The 24,145-nt window shown below is 37.0% G+C and overlaps 1 protein-coding gene across 1 annotated transcript in view; it reads left to right on the forward strand.

Annotated features, from left to right (window-relative positions):
• LOC150095133 (uncharacterized) overlaps window positions 1-24,145 on the forward strand; it is a 489,238-nt gene that overhangs the window by 187,472 nt on the left and 277,621 nt on the right. Inside the window, exon 8 of the mRNA XM_090410959.1 lies at window positions 18,481-18,755. Coding sequence (XP_090267085.1) covers window positions 18,481-18,755 — 275 coding nt within the window. The remainder of the gene's footprint in view (window positions 1-18,480; window positions 18,756-24,145) is intronic.

Consider the following 24,145-nt stretch of genomic DNA (forward strand, 5'->3'; position numbering starts at 1 on the left):
AGTCAGTCGCCTTTGGACCCTTTCCAACATCTCTTCATCCTTCTGAAAACCCGGTGACCAAATCTGGGCACAATAGTCCATGTGTGGCTTAATCAGAGCCTTATACAATGGAACAAGAATCTCCCTACTTCTACACATCAGTGTATTCTGCATCATTCCCAGAAGTCTTTGTGTTGTCTTCACAAAGACTTTTGGCGATGTGTCCCCTAAATTTTAGATCCTTATCCACTATCACCCCCCAGATCTCTTATTTCCTATACTTCCAACAATATATTCTCACCAAGCATAAATTCTACATCCCATCTTTGTTTTCCAAATTTTAAAACCTTACATTTTGCAACATTGAACTCACATCTCCATTTGCTTACCCAATCACTCAATTTATTCAAGTCTTCTTGCAAGGCTACAACATCTTCACTACATTTTATGGTTCGTCCCAACTTTGCATCATCTGCAAACAACTGAATATCTCCATCCAAATCTTCGCCAATATCATTAATATACAAGTTAAATAGTAATGGCCCTAAAACAGACCCCTGAGGCACTCCACTAGTGACTTTCCTTTTCCTGGATATCGCACCCCCATACACAACTAGTTGATACCTATCAGATAGCCAGTCTCCAATCCAATGCACTAATCTAATATCCAACCCTATCTGCTCTAGTTTGTCTGTCAACTTATCATGAGGTACTCTATCAAAAGCTTTTTCAAAATCCAAGTATATTACTGCGTATCCTTCTCCTCTGTCCAAGGAAGTAGTAACTTTATTGTAATAAGTAAGTAGATTACTAAAACATGACCTCCCTTTAGCAAATCCATGCTGTCCATCAAATATTATACCATTGTTGTCAACCCAACTCTGGATCCTAGTTCTCACAAGCTTCTCCAACAACTTAACCACAACACTTGACACAGAGAGAGGCCTATAGTTTGATGCTTGAGTTCGATCACCTCCTTTATGAAGTGGCACAATCTTGCCCTCCTTCCACTCTTTAGGAACTTGACCAAGTGCAAGACTCGTATTAAAAAAATATGTCAAGGCAGGTGTCAACTCTCTGGCACATTCCTTCAGAATATGCGGTGATATATTATCAAGTCCCACAGCCTTATTTATATCTAGTTTGCTCAATTTCCCAAACACCTCTTGCTCACTTACAGTCAGTCTCTCCTCCCCATCATCAACTGCTCTCAATCTCTCCATGAAGTCACATTCACAAGATTGAAAGATCTTTATGAACTGCTCATTAAGTATCTCCACCACACATTCTGCATCAGCTGTCTTTATACCATTTCCTCCAATCAATGTCATCCTTCCATAATCATTCTTTCTTTTGCTGGCTACATATCAAAAGAACTCCCTAGGATTCTTTTTGGCTTCATTAGCTAACTGCTGTTCATACCTCTCTTTAGCTACTCTCACCAACCAAGTCACCCTCCTTGCCTGGTCTTTGTAGACCTCATGAAATTGGTTACTTCCACTTCTCTTATGCTGCCTCCACAATGCCCTTTTTCTCTGTATCGCATGCTTAATCTCTTTATTCATCCATCTCACACCCACCTTGTTTAACCTTCTCACCTTTGGAATACATTTAGACATTGCATCTACAAAATAATTTTTGAAAATCCCCGAAGCTGCATTGATCTCTTTTCCAGCTAACTCCTCATTCCATGCTACACCTGCAAGCTGTCTCATGAGCTCTTCATAATCACATAATCAATATGCTATGAGACGTTAGCATTTGCTATGAGATGTCTCTTAAAATGCCATATTCTGGAGTTAAGTTAGTGTTATATCTAGGTGGCTTAACTTTTCCAGAGGTTTCATAAATGTTCTTGGTATTGCTCCTTAGTGCGCCTATGTCAGTTGCGACACTGTTGTTGCTTTCTTGCTCCAAAATCAATGAATTTCAACCTCTAGATCCCTATACTTTGTCAGTTTTTCATGCACTTTTTCTTCTACTCTACTATCCCTTGGTGTTGTCACATCATTAAGTTGCACATGTTCGACTACAGAGCTGTCTGGCATATTATGTTCAAGATTTCTGTCTGAATTTTATTCTCATAATATCTTGACATTTTGATTTTCAGTAACTTTTTTTAGCTGTGATTTTCAATAACTTTTTTTTTCAGCAGTGCAGCATCTTTCTTGATGCTGCACTGCTGAAGCCATTGCCAAGTTAAGTGATTGTCAACTTTTCCAAGGGATTTTGCAAGTTGGGTAATCGTACTTCATACACAAGCTCCAGCATACAGATTTTGCTACCCAATTATGCCTTTGTTTATAGTCTGCAATCTTGCAGCAAGATTTAATTAGATGGTCCACTGTCTCATCTTTATCTCTGCACATTCGGCATTTGCTATCATTAGAGATCTTTTCAATCCTCACTTTTATTGCATTCATTTGTAGTGCTTGTTCTTGAGCAGAAGTGTCAGACCTTCTGTCTCTTTCTTGATGCTGCACTGCTGAAGTCATTGCCAAGTTAAGTGATTGTCAACTTTCCCTTCAATATCTTTCAATCATTGACCATGGAGTGTTTCATTTTTCCAAGCTTCTGATCTTGCAATTCTATTCTATTCTCCTTGTACTAATTTTACTTCACTCCTTCAACCTCTCTCTCCATAGCCATCATTTCAGAGTTCTGATATTGTCTTAATCACTCATCTCAGGATCCTCTCCAATGTTTCCACATCACAATGAAATCCAGATAACCAAATCTGAGCAAAAGTCCAAGTGTGGCTTGACCAGCGTATCATACAGTGGCACAACACCTCCTTACCCTACATGTTAGAGTCCTGCTATAAGAAATACTCTAACGTGTAGGATAAGGAGGTGGTTGTGCCACTGTATAAAGCACTGGACTACGATGTGCAGTCTTTGCAACATTTGCAGTATGTATCCTAAACTTCAATCTGCTGTCAGTCATCACTTTCAAATCTTGAATCTCATCCACTTCCTGCAGTACAGCATCATCAATATAGTACAAAGCCTTATATATCTTCACTCCGAAATGCAACCCATTCCTTTGTCTAAGTCAAAAGTCTATTCATACCTTCCTGAAAGGAATTAACATCAGCAGTGCTACTTATAATTCTCCCATCTTGAATAATCAACAAACAACTGAAGATCCCTAGTCTGTCCACATGATATATCATTTACAAACAAGTTAAAACAGAAGGGGCACAAGAACAGAACAGTGGGACATGTTACTAGTTACCCTCCTTTTTTGAGACACTCTACCACATGGACACTCTCCCTTATCTAACCACACTCATTAACTTATCATAAGAGTGAGAGTGAGAAAGTGTGAAGAGTGAGAAAGTGAAAATTGTAAGTATATTATCTTGATATGATAAAAATGAATTAATAAGAAGGGTTATGATGGTAAATGACGTGATCCGTAGGCTGTGTAGAAGGAATGGTTGCAAATTTTTGGATGCATAGAGTGAGTTTCAGAGAAGATTGTATTTGTATAAGAGTGGTCTGAAATGTTCTTGGCCTTGACCATAGATAGCAACACTATTAGTACGATTTTTTTTTTTTTTTTTTTTTGTACATGTGTCGTAAGTCCATGTGAAATTGCAAGTCATTCTATCAAGTATATGGAAGTTTTTTCACTTTGCTATGCTACCAATTATATATTTGGTTTTATCCTTTATCCAAGCATAAGCAAACAAAGTTTGCACCTGAAGTACTTTCAGGACTGGGGCAACTCATGGAAAAGGTGGTATAAGTTCTCATCACTTGCCTTAGTATCATATAATGTAAAGCACATCTCCTTGCAGACATGTTTTTTTTTTCTCATTTTTTTTTTCCTTAGTAACACAAGTTGTTTAGAGGTTCTGCTTTAGAGTTTCATGTTACATATTGTGTTATTTTTGGGTTACCGAGAACGTGTGATCACAGTCGGGAGTATTGGCGGTGGAAGAAAAGATAAGTTATTCGCTATTTGGTATAGATGAATATAACATTTATATATATGTATATATACATTTAGCATTTATATATATATATATATATATATATATATATATATATATATATATATAATAGAGTGTTTATTTAGCCTTTATATATAATTACTTTAGTAAACGATTACTTTAGTAGTTCCTTGGCAGTAAGGAATGATGGCAGATTCAGCTGCAGTCGCAAATGGGTGTCACCAAGAACTCCATAATAAGTAATATAATAAGGGACTTTGTGGCATTCGGTACTTGCGGAATGTATGCATCTCGGGAGTTGGATATGTGGCTGGTGAGAGAAGGGAGGGAGCGCGTGTGTGCACGAAATGCAGGCAATGGGAGGAAATAAATGAAATAGATATATCAATAACTGACCTAGTTGCTCCAGGAATGGGAAATGAATATCGGAAGACGAGTAGTGTGAAAGGAGAGAATGAAGAAAAAAAATATGAATGAGAAAATGATAGTCGATAGTGTGGAAGGCATGAGTGACTGTGAAAGTTTCGGAGATGGTTTTGTTTGGGAGAGTGAATTTCGATTTAGAATGACTGACTTGCAGAGGGAGATAGATGGGCTGAAAGAGGAGATGGAATGTCTTGTGAATGAGATGAGAAGAATGGAAGAGATAAATGCAAGGCGAATCAGAGTAGGAGAGAGGGAGAGTTTTGGGAAGGATAGGAGAGGAGAGCATTTTGGGAATGATAGAAGAGGAGAGAATGGAAACAGCAGGAGAGAGGGAATGAGTGAGAGGTATGGGAATCCATACCTCTCACTCATTCCCTCTCTCCTGCTGTTATGGGAATAACACAAGAGGAGAGAATAGGGTATGTGGAAGAGAGGGAATGAGAGAGAGTTATGGGAGTGATGGAGGAGGAGAGAATGGAAACAGTAAGAGAAAGGGAATGGTGAAAGGTGTAATGTATGGTGACTCAATGATCTGTGGTGTGCAAGATAGGATGCGTGTGAAGTGTTTGCCTGGAGGAACAATAGCCAGGTATGATAGTGACGAGCTGAGCAGAAGAGCAGCAATACCGAATCACATAATAGCCAGAATGTGTGAGAAGAGAGGGTTGGAATATGTGGATGCTTGGAGGGCATTTGAAGACAGAAGGGAACTGTATGCTAGAGACCACTTGCATTTCAATGAGGAAGGATGAAGGCATCTGGAAAGATTATTGTTTTCTGAATGAGTCAGTGTGTCAATGTAGGGAAACTAAAATTTCCAGGGTGGATGGTAGCAGGGATGGCCTCTTGTGGGAATGGGTGCTTGGGGAAAGGGGGAAGAAAAGGGGGGGGTTGAGAGGGGACAATGATAGGTATAAAAGTAGTAGAGACATTTTTATGCTCTATACTAATGCCAGGAGTATCCAAAATAAAGGAAATGAATTGGTGGCACTGAAAGCATCAACCTGGCCAAAGATTATTGGGATCTCTGAGACGTGCTTGACGAATGATATAATAACCCTAATTGAAGTGGCAGGGTACATCGTTTTTTGGCAGGATAGGAAAGGAAAACGTGGTGGTGGAGTACTGCTTATGATAAGTGATGACTTATATCCTCTTAGAGTAGACTTTGGAAGGCAGTGACACAAATGGTTTTGAAAACATATGGTGTGAGGTAGAAGTGGCCAAGACAGGATGTTTATTGGAGTGTTGCTATAAACCAGGGAGCACAGAGGGTGCGAACAAGGAGATGTTTAGGCAGTTGAGCATGGCATGTGCAAGAAGCATGATTGTTATGGGAGATTTTAACTACAGCAGTATAAGCTGGGAAGAGGAAAATGTAAGTAGTAAGATGGGGATAGAATTTCTGGAATTCTTGAGGGACAAATGTCTTCGGCAGCATGTGATGGAGGGAACAAGAGATTCAAGAGTTTTGGATTTTGTCATAGCATCAGAAAAGCTGATAATAAGTGAGATGAGATCTCTCCCACCAGTCGGAGAGCGTGACCATGTGGTTTTGACTTGGAAGATGAACAGACATGCAGGTGTATCAAAGAAAAGGGAATGTATGTGGAATTATAAGGCAGGTGATTATAATAGCCTTAGACATCAACTTAGGGAAGTTTCATGGAGAGAAGAATTCGAAAGTTGGGATATCATTAGTGTTTGAGAAATTTGTGAAAGAATATTTGTTAGCAGCAATAGTAAGCTGTATTCCACGGGTGAAGAAACGGACACAATTTGGTGTAAAGCGGATGACAAATGATATCAAACAGGAACTGCAGTTGAAAAAGAGATTATGGAAGATATACAAGGAGAGGAGTGGAGGACAGATACATAAAGAATATAAGATGCAGGCCAGGAGAGTGACCAGAATGGTGAGGTAGGCAAAACTGGAATATGAGAAGAGATTGGCACTAAGATCCATTGAAAATCCTATGGAATTTTTTAGCTATGTGGCCAGAAGGCGGAGAAATGATTGTGGAAGAATGACATTGCAGGATAAAAATGGGAATAGAGTGACTGATGCAGAGGACATACTGGAGTTGTTCAATGAGCTTTATTGGAGTATTTCATCCTGTAGGAGGTTTTAATTCTAGAGGAATAGGGCAGGATCAGGGTTTAGAGGTGCAAGAGGAGAGTATATTCCAAATACTGAGTACTCTGGATACCAATAAAGCTGTTGGACTGGATGGTATTTCACCACGGGTTTTGAGAGAATGTGCTAAAGAACTGACAGCTCCGTTGACCTGGCTTTTCAATAAACGTCTGGCTGAAGGAAAGGTACCCAGGGAATGGAAGGAAGGTAAGATAGTGCTGCTGCATAAGGGCGGTAGCAGACTATAAGTGTCTAATTATAGGCCTGTGTGTGTGTGTGTCATCAGTAGTTGTTAAGGTCTCGGAGAAATTAGTGAAGGACTATATACAGCATTGGGTAGATGAGAGTAATGTTATCTGTGAGAATCAACATGGATTTGTTAAGGGGCACTCTTGCTTTAGTGATATGATTGTCTTTTATAATAAAGTGACAAGAGCAGTGGATGAGGGAAAGGCATATACTGCCATCTTTTTGGATTTTGCAAAGCCTTCTGACAGGGTACCACATGATAAGCTCATATTTAAGTTGCAGCACATGGGTTTAAATATTGGTTTAGTCAAATGGATTCAGATTGGCTGACTGATAGGAATCAGAGAGTTGTGAATGATGAGGCAATAATCAAGGAAGCAGAAGGTTACAAGTGGGGTTCCACAGGGCTCAGTACTGGGACCTGTATTGTTCAATCTTTATATCAATGATATTGTCAATAGATTGCAAGGAGACATTCAGTTGTTTGCGGATGATGTGAAGTTGGGAAGGGTTATCAGTAATAGTGCAGATGTGGCAGCCCTGCAAGAGGATTTGAATAAACTAGACAGATGGGCAAATAAATGGGGTTGTCGGTTCAATGCAGCACAATGTAAAGTCTTGAGGTTTGGGATCCATCGATGGGAGGATGCGTACTCAATTGGAGGAGCTGTACTGGAGGAAGTAGGGTTGACAAGAGATATGGGGATGATGATTGATAGAAAACTGAAATTCAGGGAGCATATTGCAAAGGTGATGAGGGTAACTCAGAAGATTGCTGCAATACTGAAAAGGACGCTGACCTGCATAGATAAAAGAGTTATCATTCCATAGTATAAGGCTGTGTTCAGACTACACTTAGACTATTGTTCTCAGGTTTGGTCCCCAGGATTTGAAGGGGATAAATTGACTGTGGAAAGGGTACAGTGGCAGATAACAAAGATGCATTTTTGAAAATTATGGAGATAACTACCGGGTTTGAATAAAAACTTTAGTTTAATATAACTAAAATCAACATTTGACGTTTCGACCTTTATGTCAAGGTTATCTTCTGGAGCATACAACTATACACAGGAAACAAGCTATACTACAATCAAACTGGTTTGTTAAAGACACTGACCAACCGCTACAACAATTGTTGGCCTGACCTCTGGTGAAAAAAAAAAATAATAAATAAAAAAAATAATAAAAAAAATAAAATAAAATAAAAAATAAAATAAAATAAAATAAAAAAATAAAAATAAAAATGAAAAATTATACATCAACACTAGAGTCCTATTATTAGTGTTGTCTACTATATACATATATAACCATCATTCCAGCCAGTTGGTATGAAATGGTTTCTAATACTAGCTAAGGATTGGCTAGAGTCCTGACTTATGCTGGATCTTTCATATTAGGTAGGCTGAATGTGTGCCATCCAGATCCTTGGAATTTTCATGCCATCTTTGTTGTTGATATTTGGGTGGTTTATCAGGATTTCGCAGGATTCCTTAAATTTCCTTTCGTACCAGGTTTTTGTGCGGTGTAAGGAGCAGGTGCTTTTCCAGTTGATTTGGTGTAAGGTGTTTAGTGCGTGGTCTGAGAGGCCGGCTTCACCATAATGGTTATATTTAATGTGTCTAATGTGTTCTTTCTTGCATATAGGGATTGTCCATTTCACCTGTTTCACCAATGTACGGTAAGTTACAGGTGCAGTGAATGCAATAGACTCCAGGATGTGCTAATGGGAGGAGAGGATCCTTAGAGGAGTTGAATATGGTTTTAAGTTTAGTGGGTGGTTTAAAGGTGGCATTGAGGTTATAATGTTGTAGGATTCTGTTGATTTTTTCTGATAACCCTTTAATGTATGGGATGGCTATGGTTTAACTGTAATCTAGATTCGTTTTTGTTGTAGTTTTATAAAGTATTTTATTAACACTATTTTTGTTATAGCCATTATTTATGAATGTGTCACTAATGATTTTTAGTTCTTGTTTCAGGGCTTGCTGGTTAGAGCAAATAGTTGTGGCTCTGTTTTTAAGGGTGTTAATGACTCCATATTTTTGTGATGGGTGTTATGAATGGTGGTATGAATTAGTATGTATGTATTGGCCAGTGTGTGTCTGTTTTCGGTAGACCGTGAAGGATAGACTGCCTAAAGGAAGATGTGTGACTAGTATGTCTAGGAACAGGAGTGCATTTTGGTTTTCGATTTCAATGGTAAATTGTATGCGTTCGTGTTGTTTGTTCAGGTGGCTGAGGAATGTGTTTAGCATTTGTCACCCGTGCGGCCAGATCGCGAACACGTCATCAACGTATCTAAGCTAGACTGTCGGTCTTAGTGTAGCGGAATCAAGAGCCCTTTGCTCAAAGGTTTCCATGTAGAAGTTAGCGATTGGGGGGATAGTGGTGAGCCCATGGCTGTACCTTCTTTTTGTAGGTAGAATTTATTTTGCCACACGAAGTAACCAGACTGTATTAGGAGAATTGTGTCATTGATGGGGATATTAGTGAAAAGGGCAGAAACGTTGAAACTGACTAATGTCGTCTTTGTCGAGTTTTAAGTTTTTAATTTTGTTTATAAAGTGTTGTGTGTTTTTTTTATGTAGGAGGGGGAATGACCTACCAACTCCTTGAGTGTTGCCACTAATTTCTTGCTAGGTGGTAATTGGGATTGTCTATTCCTTCCACGATTGGTCGGAGGGGCACATTTTGTTTGTGTATTTTCGGAGTTGTTCCTAGAGACACTAGTCACATGTCTTCCTTCAGGCAGTCTATCCTTCACGGTCTACCGAAAACTGACACACACTGGCCAATACATACATGCTAATTCATAGCACCACGTCGAATGTAGATTTTAGTTATATTAAACTAAAGATTTTATTCAAACCCGGTAGTTGTCTCCATAATTTTCAATAATGCATTCGGATCACCGTGTAAGCCTAAAAGAAAGGATAACAAAGATGGTTTCAGGACTGTACAATATGAGTTATGAGGATATCGACTGATGGAATGTGGACTGCAGAGTTTGGTGGAAAGAAGAAGGAGAGGTGATATGATCGAGACTTTTAAACTGTTGAGAGAGGCAGTTACAGGGTAGACATGGGAGAGTTCTTTCACTTGGTGGAACAACGGGAAGGAGCGATGACAAGGGACCATTCCTGGAAGTTACGCAAGGAGGCTGTGCATAAGAGGGTGAGGAGTGGTTTCTTTGCATGGAGGGTGGTTGAACCTTGGAATGCATTGCCTGAGAGAGTGGTTGGAGTGGGGATGGTTAATGGGTTCAAGGAGTGGTATGATAGACTTTGTATTTCCTAAAAATGACCTCCCCCGATGAGTCTTTTGATTCCATGGAAGCCTGGATAATAATAATAATAATAATAATGTATAATGCTATGCATTAAGGGAAGGGTCACTACCCAGACCGATTTCGACCTTTATTGAGACCTCATCAGGGGAGCCAGACTCAGAGGTGGTGACCCAGAGTTGCTCCAGTCCTGAAACTACTTCAAGTGCAAACTTTGTTTGCTTACACTTGGATAAAGGATAAAACCAAATATATAATTGGTGCCATAGCCAAGTTAAAAAACTTCCATAAACTTATCTCTAATCCAGAGAATTTTAATAATAAGGTGTGACACCTTTTGGCAACTCGTATATGGAAATATGGCTACTTCATTAATTCCACCTTAGTATCACCACCTCTGGGTCTGGCTCCCACTGATGAGACCTCAATAAAGGTCGAAACCAGTCTGTGTTTCGACCTTTATTGAGGTCTCATCAGTTTCGACCTGTATGCATTAAGGAAAAGTGACCTTTTCCTTATTGCATACTATTATACATGTCTGCAAGGAGATGTGCTTTGTATTATGGGATACTAAGCAAGTGATGAGAACTTATACCACCTTTTCCACAAGTTGCCCCAGTCCTGAAAGTACTTCAGATACAAACTTTGTTTGCTTACACTTGGATAAAGGATAAAATTCTATAAAGTAGTGTTTGTTTTATACAGCTGTAATCAAAAATGTTGTCTGAATTCCTTGAAATGGATAAAATTGAGTATCATGCAATTATAGAAATTCTTTGTAGAAGAAGGTTTAATGCCAAAAAATTCATTCAAAGTTCATAAAAGTTTATGGGCACTCTTTTTGACAATTAAGAAATTGGCTGCCGAGTTTAAATGTGGCTGTACCAGCCATGAAGATGATCCACATGAAGGACGTACAAAGAGTGTAACAACACCAGAAATCATTGATCAAGTGCATGATATGGCATTGGACAACCGCGAGTCAAAGGGCATGAAATTGCTGAGACTGTAGGCATTTCAAAAGAACGTGGAGGATATATTTTGATCTGCTTTCTCACAGCAGATCAAAAATCCACTTGCATGAAAATTTCTTGGAATGTTTTAGCAAGAATAAAACTGATTTTGTGCATCGATTTATTAATATAGATGAGACTTGGATTCACCATTACACACCAGAATCCAAATAGTAGTCAAAACAGTGGACAGAAGTTGGTTGTTCTGTGCCAAAGAAGACAATGTCAGTTCCATCAGCAGGAAAGGTGATGGCATCGGTGTTTTGTTTATTAATTATCTTGAAAAGGATAAAACAATAACTGAGGAATATTATTTCGATCTTTTAACCAGACTAGATGAAAAATTCGTCAGAAAAGACCCAGTTTGTAGAAGAAAAAAAAAATCATTTTTATCAGGACAGCATCTGCCCACAAAGGTGTTTTGGCAACATTGAAAAGATCTGCACTATGAATTGTTGGAATATCCACCCTATTCCCCAGATTTGGCTCCCTCTGACTTCTATCTCTTCCCAAAACTAAAACTATTTCTTGCTGGTCAGCATTTTTCTTCGAATCAAGAGGTGATTGCAGCTGTAGAGGGCTATTTTGCACATTTTACTAAGAACCACTATAGGGACTGGATAATTGTGCTGGAATAAATGTATTAGTCTTAAGGGAGATTATGTTGAAAAATAAAAATTATTTTGAAATTATAAATTTGATTTTTCATTTTATTTATTTATTTTATTTATTATATAATATTTATTTATTATTTATTAGTTTATTATAATTTAGTTTTTCTGATACTTAACACAGTCAGGGAAGCTAAATTATAAAGGGAATAACGATGAGAATATCAGTATAAGAGTGACAATGTTATGTAACTGCTCTAATGAGGGAAAGCTGGGAAGAATTATTAGTAATAGTGCAGATGTGGCAGCCCTGCAAGAGGATTTGAATAAGCTAGATAGATGGGCAAATGAATGGGGGTTTCGATTTAATGCAGCAAAATGTAAGGTCTTGAGGTTTAGGAAACATCGATGGGATGCTGCATACTCTATGGGAGGAGTTATACTTGAGGAAGTAGGGGAAACAAGAGATCTGGGGTTGATGATTGATAGAAACCTGAAGTTTAGGGGTCATATTGCAAAGGTGGTGAAGGTAACACAGAGGATTGCTGCAATTATGAGAAGGACACTGACCTGCAGAGATAAGAGGGTTATCATTCCGTTGTATTAGTCTCTGATCAGACCACACTTTGACTATTGTTCTCAGATTTGGTCCCCAGTATTTGAAGGGGATAAATTAACTGTGGAAAGGATACAAAGACGGATGACAAAGATGGTTTCAAGACTGTACAAGCATAGTTATGCAGATCGGCTGAGGGAATGTGGACTGCAGAGTTTAGTGGATAGAAGAAGGAGAGGTGATATGATTGAGACTTTTAAACTGTTGAGAGGTGCTTACAGGGTTGACACTGGAGAGTTCTTTCGCTTGGTTGAACTACGGGAAGAAGTGATTACAAGAGGCTATCCCTGGAAATTACGAAAGGAAACTGTGAGCAAGAGGGTAAGGAGTGGTTTCTTTGTGTGGAGGGTGGTTGAACCGTGGAATGCATTGCCTGATGGAGTGGTGGGAGCGAGAACGGTCAATGAGTTTAAGGAGTGGTATGATAGACTTTGTGTTTCTTAGGGGAGACCTCCCCTCGATGAGTCTTGACAGACTTTATGTTCTTAGGAAGGACCTCCCATGATAAGTCTTTTGACTCCATGGAGGCCTGAATAATAATAATAATAATAATTAGGAATGCTGCTGATAGGCAGTACTTGCAGAATGATTTGAATAAGCTGGAATTCTGTGCATGGGAAAATGGATGTCAGTAAAGTTAAAGTCAAGAACTTTAGTGTGATTAGATATCTGATGTCGTATTATATTGTTCGGATTATGACAGAAGAAACTGATCAGCCTAGGAATTTTGGAGTGTTAAGAGATAGTAAATTGAAGTTCATGGACCATGCAAGATTGCAAATACAACTCAAAAGATAATTGCAATGCTGAAACCAGCTTTCGCATGTAAAGACTAGGATGTCATTTTTCCTCTTTACAAGGCCTTGAGAAGACTTCACTTAGATTACTGTGTGCAGATCTGATCTCTGGGTTTCTGTTGTGATTCTGATACAGTGGAGAGAGTGCAAAAGAGAGTGTCAAAAATCATTCCAGGATTTTGGAATACTTTTTATTATTAAGACAGATTGAGAATTTATAGACGTCTGAGACACTAGCAAAACAGGAGAATGATGGGTGATATGATTGAAACTTACAAACCTCTGAAAGGGTCATACAGGATTTCAGGTGATGGAATTTTTCTTTTTATGTAGGGATAAGGATAAGTGGACATCCTTGGAAGCTGAGAATGAATGCTGATAAGGAGGGGAGTGAATGCTAGATTTTTCTCTCATTGTGGTGCATGATTGGAACACATTGTTATTAGATGTTGTGTGTGCAGTGTGAATGAATTCAAGAACAAATATAATAGCTGCGTGTAGTATGTAGCCTCTCTTAATGAGTCCCTGGAGGTCTCTCTTAATAATAATAATTAATAAAATTCAAGTAAATTGCTAAAACAAGACCTACCTATGCTGATCATCATAATAAATGCTATGTCTGCTGTTATAGACTGGTCTATAATTGATAACTTCTTCCCTAACACAGGTAAAAACTTATGCAGTTGTTTTTCTGAATATATTGTTTGATAATACAGGAAAACCTCGCTTAACGCGAATTTGATATACGTGTTAATCAGATAGCACGATTCAGTGAAATGGTACTACTTCCTGCTTTAAGCAAGTGATTAATCAGTTGATGGGATTTTTTTTATGTTATGCGAAATTTTATGTTATGTGTTGTCGGTCTGCAGCCAGCAGCAGCACTTGTGAATGTAGCAGTACTGTGGGCGATGACTGGCAACACTCGGCAGTTGACTCAAAGCTATCATTGCAAGCATACTTGCAAACTCTGTTCTCTTGCTCAATCACTTTTCATTCATTTTGCTTTAATTTAGATATCTGTAAGGCTTTATTATATTCAACCCCTGATAGGGCCGGCCTTCTCTATAAAGGGGCCCCAGGTGCAAGAAATCTTTTGGGGCCCTAAAATTTTTTTCAAAGGTAAAAATTAAAGGATTTGAAATAAACGTATTATTATTATTATTCCTATTATTATTATTAGTAGTAGTATTGTAAAACCTCTTACCTGCAAATGAGTTTGGCACAGAAAAACAAAAAAAAAAACCACATTTGAAATATGAGAGGTTAACATAACATTTACTGAACACAAAACAAAAGTATTAAATAATTAAAATAAATATTTAACACAAAAGTAACCTGGCTCACCAACTAGCGCACAAAAACTATTTACAATTAATTATTGTTTAAATAATAAAAAAAAAAATTAATTTAAGGACATAAAAAAATAAATAGGTTTACTATTTAGGGGCCTAGTTTTACTAACACGTATATTGCTTAATATGCATTTATTTAAATATGCGCTTTTTTTTTGCTATGTCATTAATCATTTCCGAAAAATTACAATTTTTGGCAATTTCGTTTTCGATGCTTAATATAGCAAGTGCCTTTAAGCGTTCTTCGCACATACTTGACCAAAGATAATTCTTTATCAATTTTAATTTGCTGAAAGAATGCTCTGCACTTGCTATAATAACTGGTAACGTAAAGAAAATTTTCAATACAGTTAGCACATTTGGAAATAGTTCATTATAACTATTATTTAATATATATTGCAATATGTCTTGCGCGTTATTTACATTTTTTGGTCCGAGATCAATTCTCGTAACAAATTAATTTCCTGGATTAAGTCTTCATTTACATCTTTACTATAATATTTTACAAAATTCCTTGAGCGGTTTTTATTATTATTATTATTATTATTATTATTGTAACGGTGTCTCCATGGAGTCAAAAGACTCATCGCAGGAGACCCGACATTGACACACTAACCATTATTTACACAATACCTGTCATACTTCTCCTTAAATTCATTCACAGTTGAAGCATTCACAATCACCTCTGGCAAAGCATTCCACTCATTCAAAACCCTCCAACTAAAAAATCTAGTCCTAACACCCTTGTTAACCACACTCTTACACAATCTCCAGGGATGGCCCCTCGTTCTCTTACTTGCACTGGTCTTAAAAATATCATCAGTATCAATCCTATAAAATCCCTTTAACAATTTAAATGCCTCTATCATATCTCCTCTCCTATGTCTATCAGCTAGTTTTTGGAGCCCACAGATCACCAATCTATCCTCATAGGGAACATCCCACAGACCTGCAACAATCTTTGTAACCCGCCTCTGAATCCTCTCCACCATTTCTCCATCACCAAGAAATCTAGGCGACCAGATCTGTGCACAATAATCCCAATGCAGCCTTATTAATGCCTTATAGAGTGGAACAATAACCTCCCTATCCCTGCTTGTTAGTGTGTTCCTCATCAACCATGTAATTTGATGTGATGTTTTGGCAATCTTTGCAATATGCCCTTTAAACTTAAGTTCTCTGTCCACAATAACTCCCAAGTCTCTTGTCTCATCAACTTCATACAGTTCAGTTCCGTTAATATAGTAAACAGCATGTGATCTCATCCTCCCGAAGAGTTCTAGTTCATTTTTTCCTAATGTTTATATATATCAGAGATTAATTTAAAAAATAACAAATAACATTGGGTATATTTTTAAATCTCTCATCTATTTGTACAATAACGGTATCAATCACAACTTGAACAATTGAAAATGTGACATCTGAATTCCTCTACCAGGTTTAGTAAAACTTCATCTTCTGCTAGTTCGGAAAATAATCTTTTTCTTTTTCTAATTCTTTTTTCAGGGAAGTCTTCGGAAATGTTGAAGTTTCATGCTATCTACCACACCGATAAGCTTAAAATAAATGGCATTTCTTGTAATGAATCCAGTTGACTCTTAGCTTCGGATACTGCTGTTTTATCGTTAATTGCACCAATAAATTCTTCTAAGGCATTATAAGTTTGTTCAAGCTGTGTATACACTGCTTTGACTGCGTCTACTTTGGCTTCACATGGAGTATCACATAATGGTTTAAGCGTAATATTTAAATGCTTTTGTATAATTTCCCACCTTTTTGTAGATGCAGAAAATACGCAGTATAAACGTTGCAATATTCCGAAAATTTTTTTACAATATATACTACTGGAAGCAGCATCACAAATTATCAAATTAAAAGAATGTGATAAGCAAGGTACATAAATTGCATGAGGGTTTAAACTAATTATTCTAGATTGTATGCCTTTATATGTTCCCTTCATATCGCTACCGTTATCGTATGCTTGCCCTCTACAATTCATAATATCTAAATCAGGCTCACCTATTCTTTTTAAAAGTGAATTTGCTAGTCCTTCACCAGTTCAATAAATCCTATAAATGACTCATTTATAATTAATTTTTTGTCTACAAAATTTACATATCCATTTTGATACTGTAATGTACTGCTTTTATATCGTCTTTAATTTTATTAAGGACTTCATTACCTGATGCAGCAATAATTTCCTCTTGAAATCTATGCACCAAATGATACACAATTCTTTTTTTCTTATTTTCAATTCTGTTTACATGATCCATTAGCACAGGATCATATTTACTTAATAATTCTATTAAACTTAAAAAATTTCCATTATTCAGCGTTCCTATTATTTCATGGGATCCTCGAAATGACATTATTACTTGCTAAAAATAGAATTACATCTATAATTCTTTGGAATAGTAATTTTAGACGTTCCGTTTCTTTATTTATATGAATTTGATTTATTCTGTCAACAGTCGAACATAAATTAAGCCTTTTTAATAATTCTTTCCAAGTAATAAAAGAATTAAAGTGACCAATAGAAAGCTCATGATCTCAAATTACAGATGACAGTTTTCTCCATTTATTAAAGCCATGTATAAATTGTGTTGATTGATCTTTTCCTCTTCTTTTGGAAAATAATACACAACAAAAGCAAAATACTGAGTCTTGAGCTTTTGAGTAAACTAACCAGCTGCGAAGCTGAATTTCACCATTTGGCATTTTTTTAAATAGTACGACGTAGAAATGATCTACCTTCAAAATTCTTAACGAGTGTGTCTTGATAATGTTGTTTAGGTCTGGTTTTAACACAAAATAATCAAAATTTATCAGTTAATATTTAGCCACAAACCTGGATCATTTATATTCACTTAATCACCATCGTTATTATTGTTTTCATCGTTATTTGCTCTATCCAAAACGTTTGTATAATCAGACGTGTATTTTTTGACGAATCCCACAGTTTCTACATTTTTGTTGAAAAGTTGTGTAGCTTGTTTGGAGGTTACTTTTTCAGTTGAAGTTTGAATCGCAACTGCTGAAGTTGTAGCAATTTCGTTGTCAGATTTATTTTGTAGCCATGAAAACAAATCTACTTGTGACTTTTTGAGATTTTGCTTTTCTTCTTTTTTCTTTTCTGCTGATTTTCTTTTTTGACACCCAGAGGGATACTTTCTTGGCATGGACATTATGGGTTAGGCTTTGCCTTTTGAATAAGTAAATAATATTAAATATTTTTATCCCATGAATTAACAAAAAGTTAAATATGTACATACTTTTTACAATATTAGAAAATTTTAGAGACACTCAAGGAATGTGTTTATTTTTTTCGTTTGTTTACTTCAATACATCAGTTTCACCCTTATCTATCACTATTAACTGAGTTGAAATTAATGTAGTTGAGATCTAATCACGTGCAGACAACACTTCATAATCCTGAATATTGATAATACATTTCACATAGCTTTAAAAATAACTTACCGTATTTACTGGAATATAACTGGTCCTCGCATATAACTCACACCCCTGATTTTACTTTGTGAAAAAAAGAAATTGAAAAGTTTCGAGTAACCCTCGCAAAAAAAAAATGTTTCATCACGTTCACCTCATTGCAGTAGTGACTCGCTTCCCGTGGCAAACCACACGCCCTCCATACTAGCCAACTATCGCAAATTGCATGACGAGATAAAAAGTCAAGCACTATTCATATGTCTTTACTTAGTTTTTTTTTTTTTTTTTTTTGTAGAAAAGTAGTTCAATCAAATGTTTAGACATTAAAATAAAAATTTAAGGAATTGGTTTTTAATTTTGATTATTGTATCCTCTAATATAGCTTATATTATATTTTTTTAAAATTTACGCTAATGGACGAATTATAATTATTCCTATTGTTTATTATATTCACTTAATGTGATTTCACTTAGTGTGCATTAATTGATGGATTAATTAATCGTGTTAAGTGAGGTTTCCTGTATAGAAATAATTGTTTTATAATTGTTAATATAAATTGTTTTAATAGTTGAAACAATTTACTTATTTGTATATGTGTTTTAGATTGGGTGGTGGGATTCCCAGAATAGTGGCAGTTTTGATGAAAAAGAATGGAAGATTCATTCAAAAATTCGACTAACCACAGAAAGTGAAGAAAATCTTCCTCTTCCTAAAGAAGCACTCACTCTACTTACTAATGACGCCCAAAATATAGACCAAAAAAGCCATCCGTTATCTGTTGATATGTTGCTGTCTTTTCCAGTAAAAGGAAAAGAGGAATCATTATCTTTTAATGGCAAATTGATATGGTCTAATTATAATGAACAAGGTTTATTTTGGTACGTATACATATATTATTATTATAACTATTATTAGCAGTCCTCCATACAAAAAAAAATATATATATAAAATAAATAAAATGCAATACTTATTGTTGATTCCATCCTGTCTTTATACATATATTACAAAATCTTTCATTTATTTATTCATATGGAGTTTCCTCCCCAATCCCTATTGGGGAAAGTTGAGCCCCTCTCATGGGGAGTTAAGTATTTATGACTGTAGATCCATGTATGTGTGTGTGTGTGTGTGTGTTCACGGAGTCGGTTTGCCTGCTCTGAGGGATGAAAAACCCAAGTTTCTGGGTGTTCCCCCCCACCTTCGTAGGAGACTGGCTAACTCAACTTTCATCAATAGAGACCAGATAAAGATTCCTCACATCACCGATGGCAATTTAACCCAGGTCTTTCTGACCGAAGGGCTTCATCTATACAGAATTCTAGAGTTGATATAGGTTACTCTCCTATCCGCAAAAGTTTTCCATTTGTTAGTTAGATATCAAAGAGTATAATCCAAGAGAAAGTAGATGAACAGTGGTGTTCCACAGGGCTCTGTACTTGAGCCATTGTTATTTAATTTGTGCGTTATTGATATTGAAGGGTAATATCAAGTTGTTTATTGATAATGTAAAACTTGTGAAAGTGTTACAACCCACATGGGTTTGTAAACTGAGTTCAGTGTGAGTTCAGTGGTGGGGAAACAGATTTGCCTTCTGATTATTATTATTTTTTTTTATTATTATTATTATCACAAGATCTCCAGGGAGTCAAACTCATCATACCATGACTTGAATGCATTAACTATCTGTAACTTACCACACTTTCAGGAGTGCATTTTTCAATCGCCCACCACATTCCATCCGAAAAAAAATCCACAAAAAAAATAAAATAAAAAATACAGGGATGGCCTCTCATTCTCCCCCTATCTCCACACATTTTATAAAAATTCTCATCCATATTAATCTGGTAACAATCTCTCAACAACTTATATGTCTCAATCATATCCCCTCTTTCGTCTTCTATTAACTAGGCTCTGCAGTTTTCTTTCTCAAAATCTGTCCTCATCCTCACCATTTAGAGACCCAAAACTGACTTAATCATCTCTGAATCCTCTCCAACTTCATCCTTTTGAAATCCAGTCAACTCAATCTACACATTGTAATTCGTATGCAGAATGATCAAAGATTTATATAATGGAATTATAATATCCTTACTTCTAAGTGTATCAGTGTTCTCCATATCATTTGTCATAGTGAGCTGTGCTGTCCTCACAATTTTAGTTAAATGTTCCCAAAATTTCAGGCCCTTATCCATCAACATCCCCAGATCCTTCATTTCCTCCAACTCACCTGATATCCCCACCATTCTTATACTGTTGTGTACTTCTCAAACTTTAAAATCTCATACTTAACTACTTTGAACTAGTAGCCCACTCATTTATCCCTTCATTCGGTCTATTTCAGTTCACCTGCAATGACATCTGCGTTTCTTTTCATAGGTTCTTCCCAACTTTGCATCATTTGTAAATAACTCTATATCGCCATTTAAGCCATTTCTAATGTCATTTAAATACAACTTAAATAGCAACACCCAGTCCAAAATACACCCTTGGGGCACACTACTAGTGACTTGCTTCTTCTGGGATATCACTCCTTCATACATAACTTGCTGATACCTATCAGACAGCCAGTGTCCAATCTAGTGCACTAATCTACTATCTAACTCCATCTTGCAGTTTAATTACCAGCTTGTCATGTGGCAAACTGTCAAAGGCAAATATATAATACTGTGTATGGACACCCCCCACTTGTCTAATTCATTTGTCATCTTTTTATAATAAGTAAGCAGATTACTAAAACACGATCTTTATTTAGCAAATCCATACTGTCCATCAAAGAGAATTATGATGTTGCCAACCCAGTTCTGACCTTACTAGTCTCTCTAACACCTTGACCACGCTCCAGACAAGCAGATTGGTCTATAATTGAAATTCCCCTTTTAGCACTTATTGATTTCCTGAAGAAATGGTTCCAGATGCAAAAAAAGGAGACTGAGAAGACATCTGTATCTCATCCCTTTTTTTTTTTGGATGTTATTAGAGTTAATCTGATAACATCCTGATAATCAAGAAGATGGTGTAAGCTGTTGTTGTAGCTAGTCTCCTTGGATGATAGAGAAAGAAAGGCTTCTGCTTCCCAACTTTTTGAAGGATGTAAAATAGAAAGAAATGATGGACACTGTCAAAAGTACCTCAGTTTAAATCTACTGAAAGAGTGATGTCATTGAATACTTTTTAATATTTACCAGACAAGCACTCATATGATGAATAAATTAAATTCCCTTGCATGGCCTAGTATACCATATACTTTAATGTCTGGATGGCATAATCCCCAACTTTAACCACATTGCTATCACAAGACCTAGAGAGAGAGATTGATGGGTCTCCAGCTCTTCTTAGGGAGAGCTCCCTGTTGACTATTTTTTTTTTTTTTAATATCTGATACACAGATGAAAGGGCACAAGACCTATAGTACATTAGTATTGTGTGTGGACAAGATGATAACAGATGAGGACTTTAGAAATGAGCACTATGGCACTCCATGAATTCAGTTGGCACATTTCCACTGGACAGGAAACTGTTAAGAGTGCCACAAGAAAGAGGAGACAAATCTCATATTTCAAATAGAATTCTGTTCCCCGTCCATCGTCCAGGTAGTTATATGGTATGGCATTACGGAAAAATTTCTCTCCAAGTTAGCAGCATCATTTGTATCACAAAGTTTGCAGGCAGCATGTGATGGAGGGGACTAGGGATGTGAGAGTATTGGACCTGGTCATAGGATCAGAAGAGCTATTCATAACAAAGCTGGCCACTTTGCTCTGATTGGCAAACATGACATGTGGTCTTGACTTAGAAGAATATGATTTTAGAGAATAGAAGAATAGAATATCAAGATAGAAAATTCTTGATAGAATATATGTGAATCTACAAGATAGATTATTATGACAAACTTAAGAGGAAGCTTAATCTGTGCCATGGCATAAAACACTGCAAGGGAAAGATGTTAGTATTATATGGAAGATGGTTAAAGGCATCTAGCAGAAGCAAGATTAAACTGTATATCTAATTAGGAGAGTTATATGAAGAAAACATCTTCAAAAAACTCATCAACAGTACAAGGCCCAGGCATGAAAGGTGACCAGCATGACAAGGAAGGCAAAATCAGATTATGAGAACTAGCCAAGGCAGGCCAAAGAAAATTCCAAAGAGTTCTTTCATTATGTGGCAAGTAACAAAAACAATGACTATTGCAGATTAACCTTAATGAGTGATGATGGTCATGAGGTAACAGAAGCAGATAAAATAGTCGAGTTACTGAGTAACTACATTGTAAGGGTATATCATCCTAGTCAGGGTTACTGCTTTAACATATGTGACACATACTAACCTGGGAACAGAGGTGGATGTAATGGAGGTTCTTAGGATATTGTAGAATCTCAATATAAATATAGCTGTGCGAACTGTGCAATTAGGTGAGATATCAGCTTTTGGTTTGCTGGAATGTGAAAGAGAAATGGCAATACCTCTAACAAGCCTCTTTAATTTAAGTATCAGCTTTGGTAGAGTTCCAAAATAATTAACTTGCATAAGGGAAGCTCCAAGACTGCAATAGCAAATTATAGACAAATCAATATCTCAGGCATGGTGGTAAAAGTACAGGAGGGGCAACATGTCTCTGTGAAGGGTTGGTAATGCCTTTATTTTGATTTTAATAGTATTATTATTATGATTCAGGTCTCCATGGAGTCAAAAGACTCATCATGCAAGGTCCTTTCTAGAAAACACATCTATCACACTACTCCTTGAATTTTGACTGTACATGTTCTCACCATTCTATCAGGCAATGTATTCCACCACCCTCCTCATCCCCTTGTTCACAGCTTCCTTTCATAACTACTATGGATGGCCCTTGTCCTCACTCCTTCCCCCTGTTTCACCAAGCAAAAGAACTCCCCAGTGTCAATCTTGTAAGTACCTCTCAACAGTTTAAAAGTCTTAATCATATCACTTCTCCTTTTCGTATCTACCAAACTCTGCTGTCCACATTCACTCAGCCAATCTTCATAACCAACATTGCATAGTCCTGAAATCATCTTTGTTATATGCTTCTGTACTGTTTTTACAGTTAATTTATTCTCTTCAAATCCTGGGGAAGAAATTTGAGAACAATAGTCCAAGTGTGGTCTGATCAGGGTTTATACAATGGAATGAAAATTCTTTTATCTCTACAAGTCACCATCCTTCTCAGTATTGTAGCAATCCTCTGGGATACATTCACCACCTTTGCGATATGTTCCCTGAAGTTTTCAAATTTCTATCAATCACCACTCTTGGATATCTTGTCTCCCCTACTTCCTCCAGTAGAACTCCTCCAACAGAGTATTCTGCCTCCCATGATGCAATCCCAAACTTCAAGACTTTACATTTTGCTTTATTAAACTGACATCCCCATTCATTTGCTCAACTTTCTAGTTTATTCAAATCCTCCTGCAGGGCTACCACACTACACTATTACTAATAATCCTCCCTAGCCTCACATCATCTGCAAACAACTGAATATTCCTCTTCAATCCACTGACAGTGTCATTGATATAAAGGTTAAACAATACAGGTCCCAGTACTGAGCCCTATGGGACCCTACTTGTAACTTTCTCCCTCCTTGATATTATCCCACCATGCTTAACTCTCCGATACCTATCAGATAGCCAATCTTGAATCCAGTTGACTACCCCAACATCTAAACCCATGTGCTGCAACTTAAATATCAGCTTATCACATGGCACCCTGTCAAATGTCTTTGCAAAATCCATGAAACAGAAATTGGTCTATAATTTGACACTTCCAGTGTGCTACTGCCCTTATGCAATAGCACTATCTTATCTTCCTTCCATTCCTTGGGCACATTTCACATAGCAAGACTTTCATTGAAAAGCCAGGTCAACAGAGCTATCATTTCTTTAGCACATTTTCTCTCAAAACCCATGCCAAAATTCCATCCTGTCGCACAGCTTTATTGACATCCAGAGGACTCAGTATTTGAAACGCTCTCCTCTTGCACCTCTAAACCTCGAACTTGCCATATCCATATAGTATTAAAACTTACTTCTCCAGGATGAAATTCTCCAATAAAGTGTTCATTGAACTACTCCACTATGCCCTCTGCATGGGCCACTCTACTCCTGTTTTTTCCAACATTCTTCCATAATCATTTCTCCTCCTACTGGCCAGACAGCTAAAAAATTCCTTAGGATTTTCTTTGGATCTCGGTCAATCTTTTCTCATATTCCAGTTTTGCCTTCCTTACCATACTGGTTACTCTCCTGGTCTG

This window comes from Typopeltis vanoorti, chromosome 21, assembly GCF_054136105.1.
Source record: "Typopeltis vanoorti isolate ZY-2024b chromosome 21, IOZ_Tvanoo_1.0, whole genome shotgun sequence".
In the NCBI taxonomy this organism is placed as follows: Eukaryota; Metazoa; Arthropoda; class Arachnida; order Uropygi; family Thelyphonidae; genus Typopeltis; species Typopeltis vanoorti.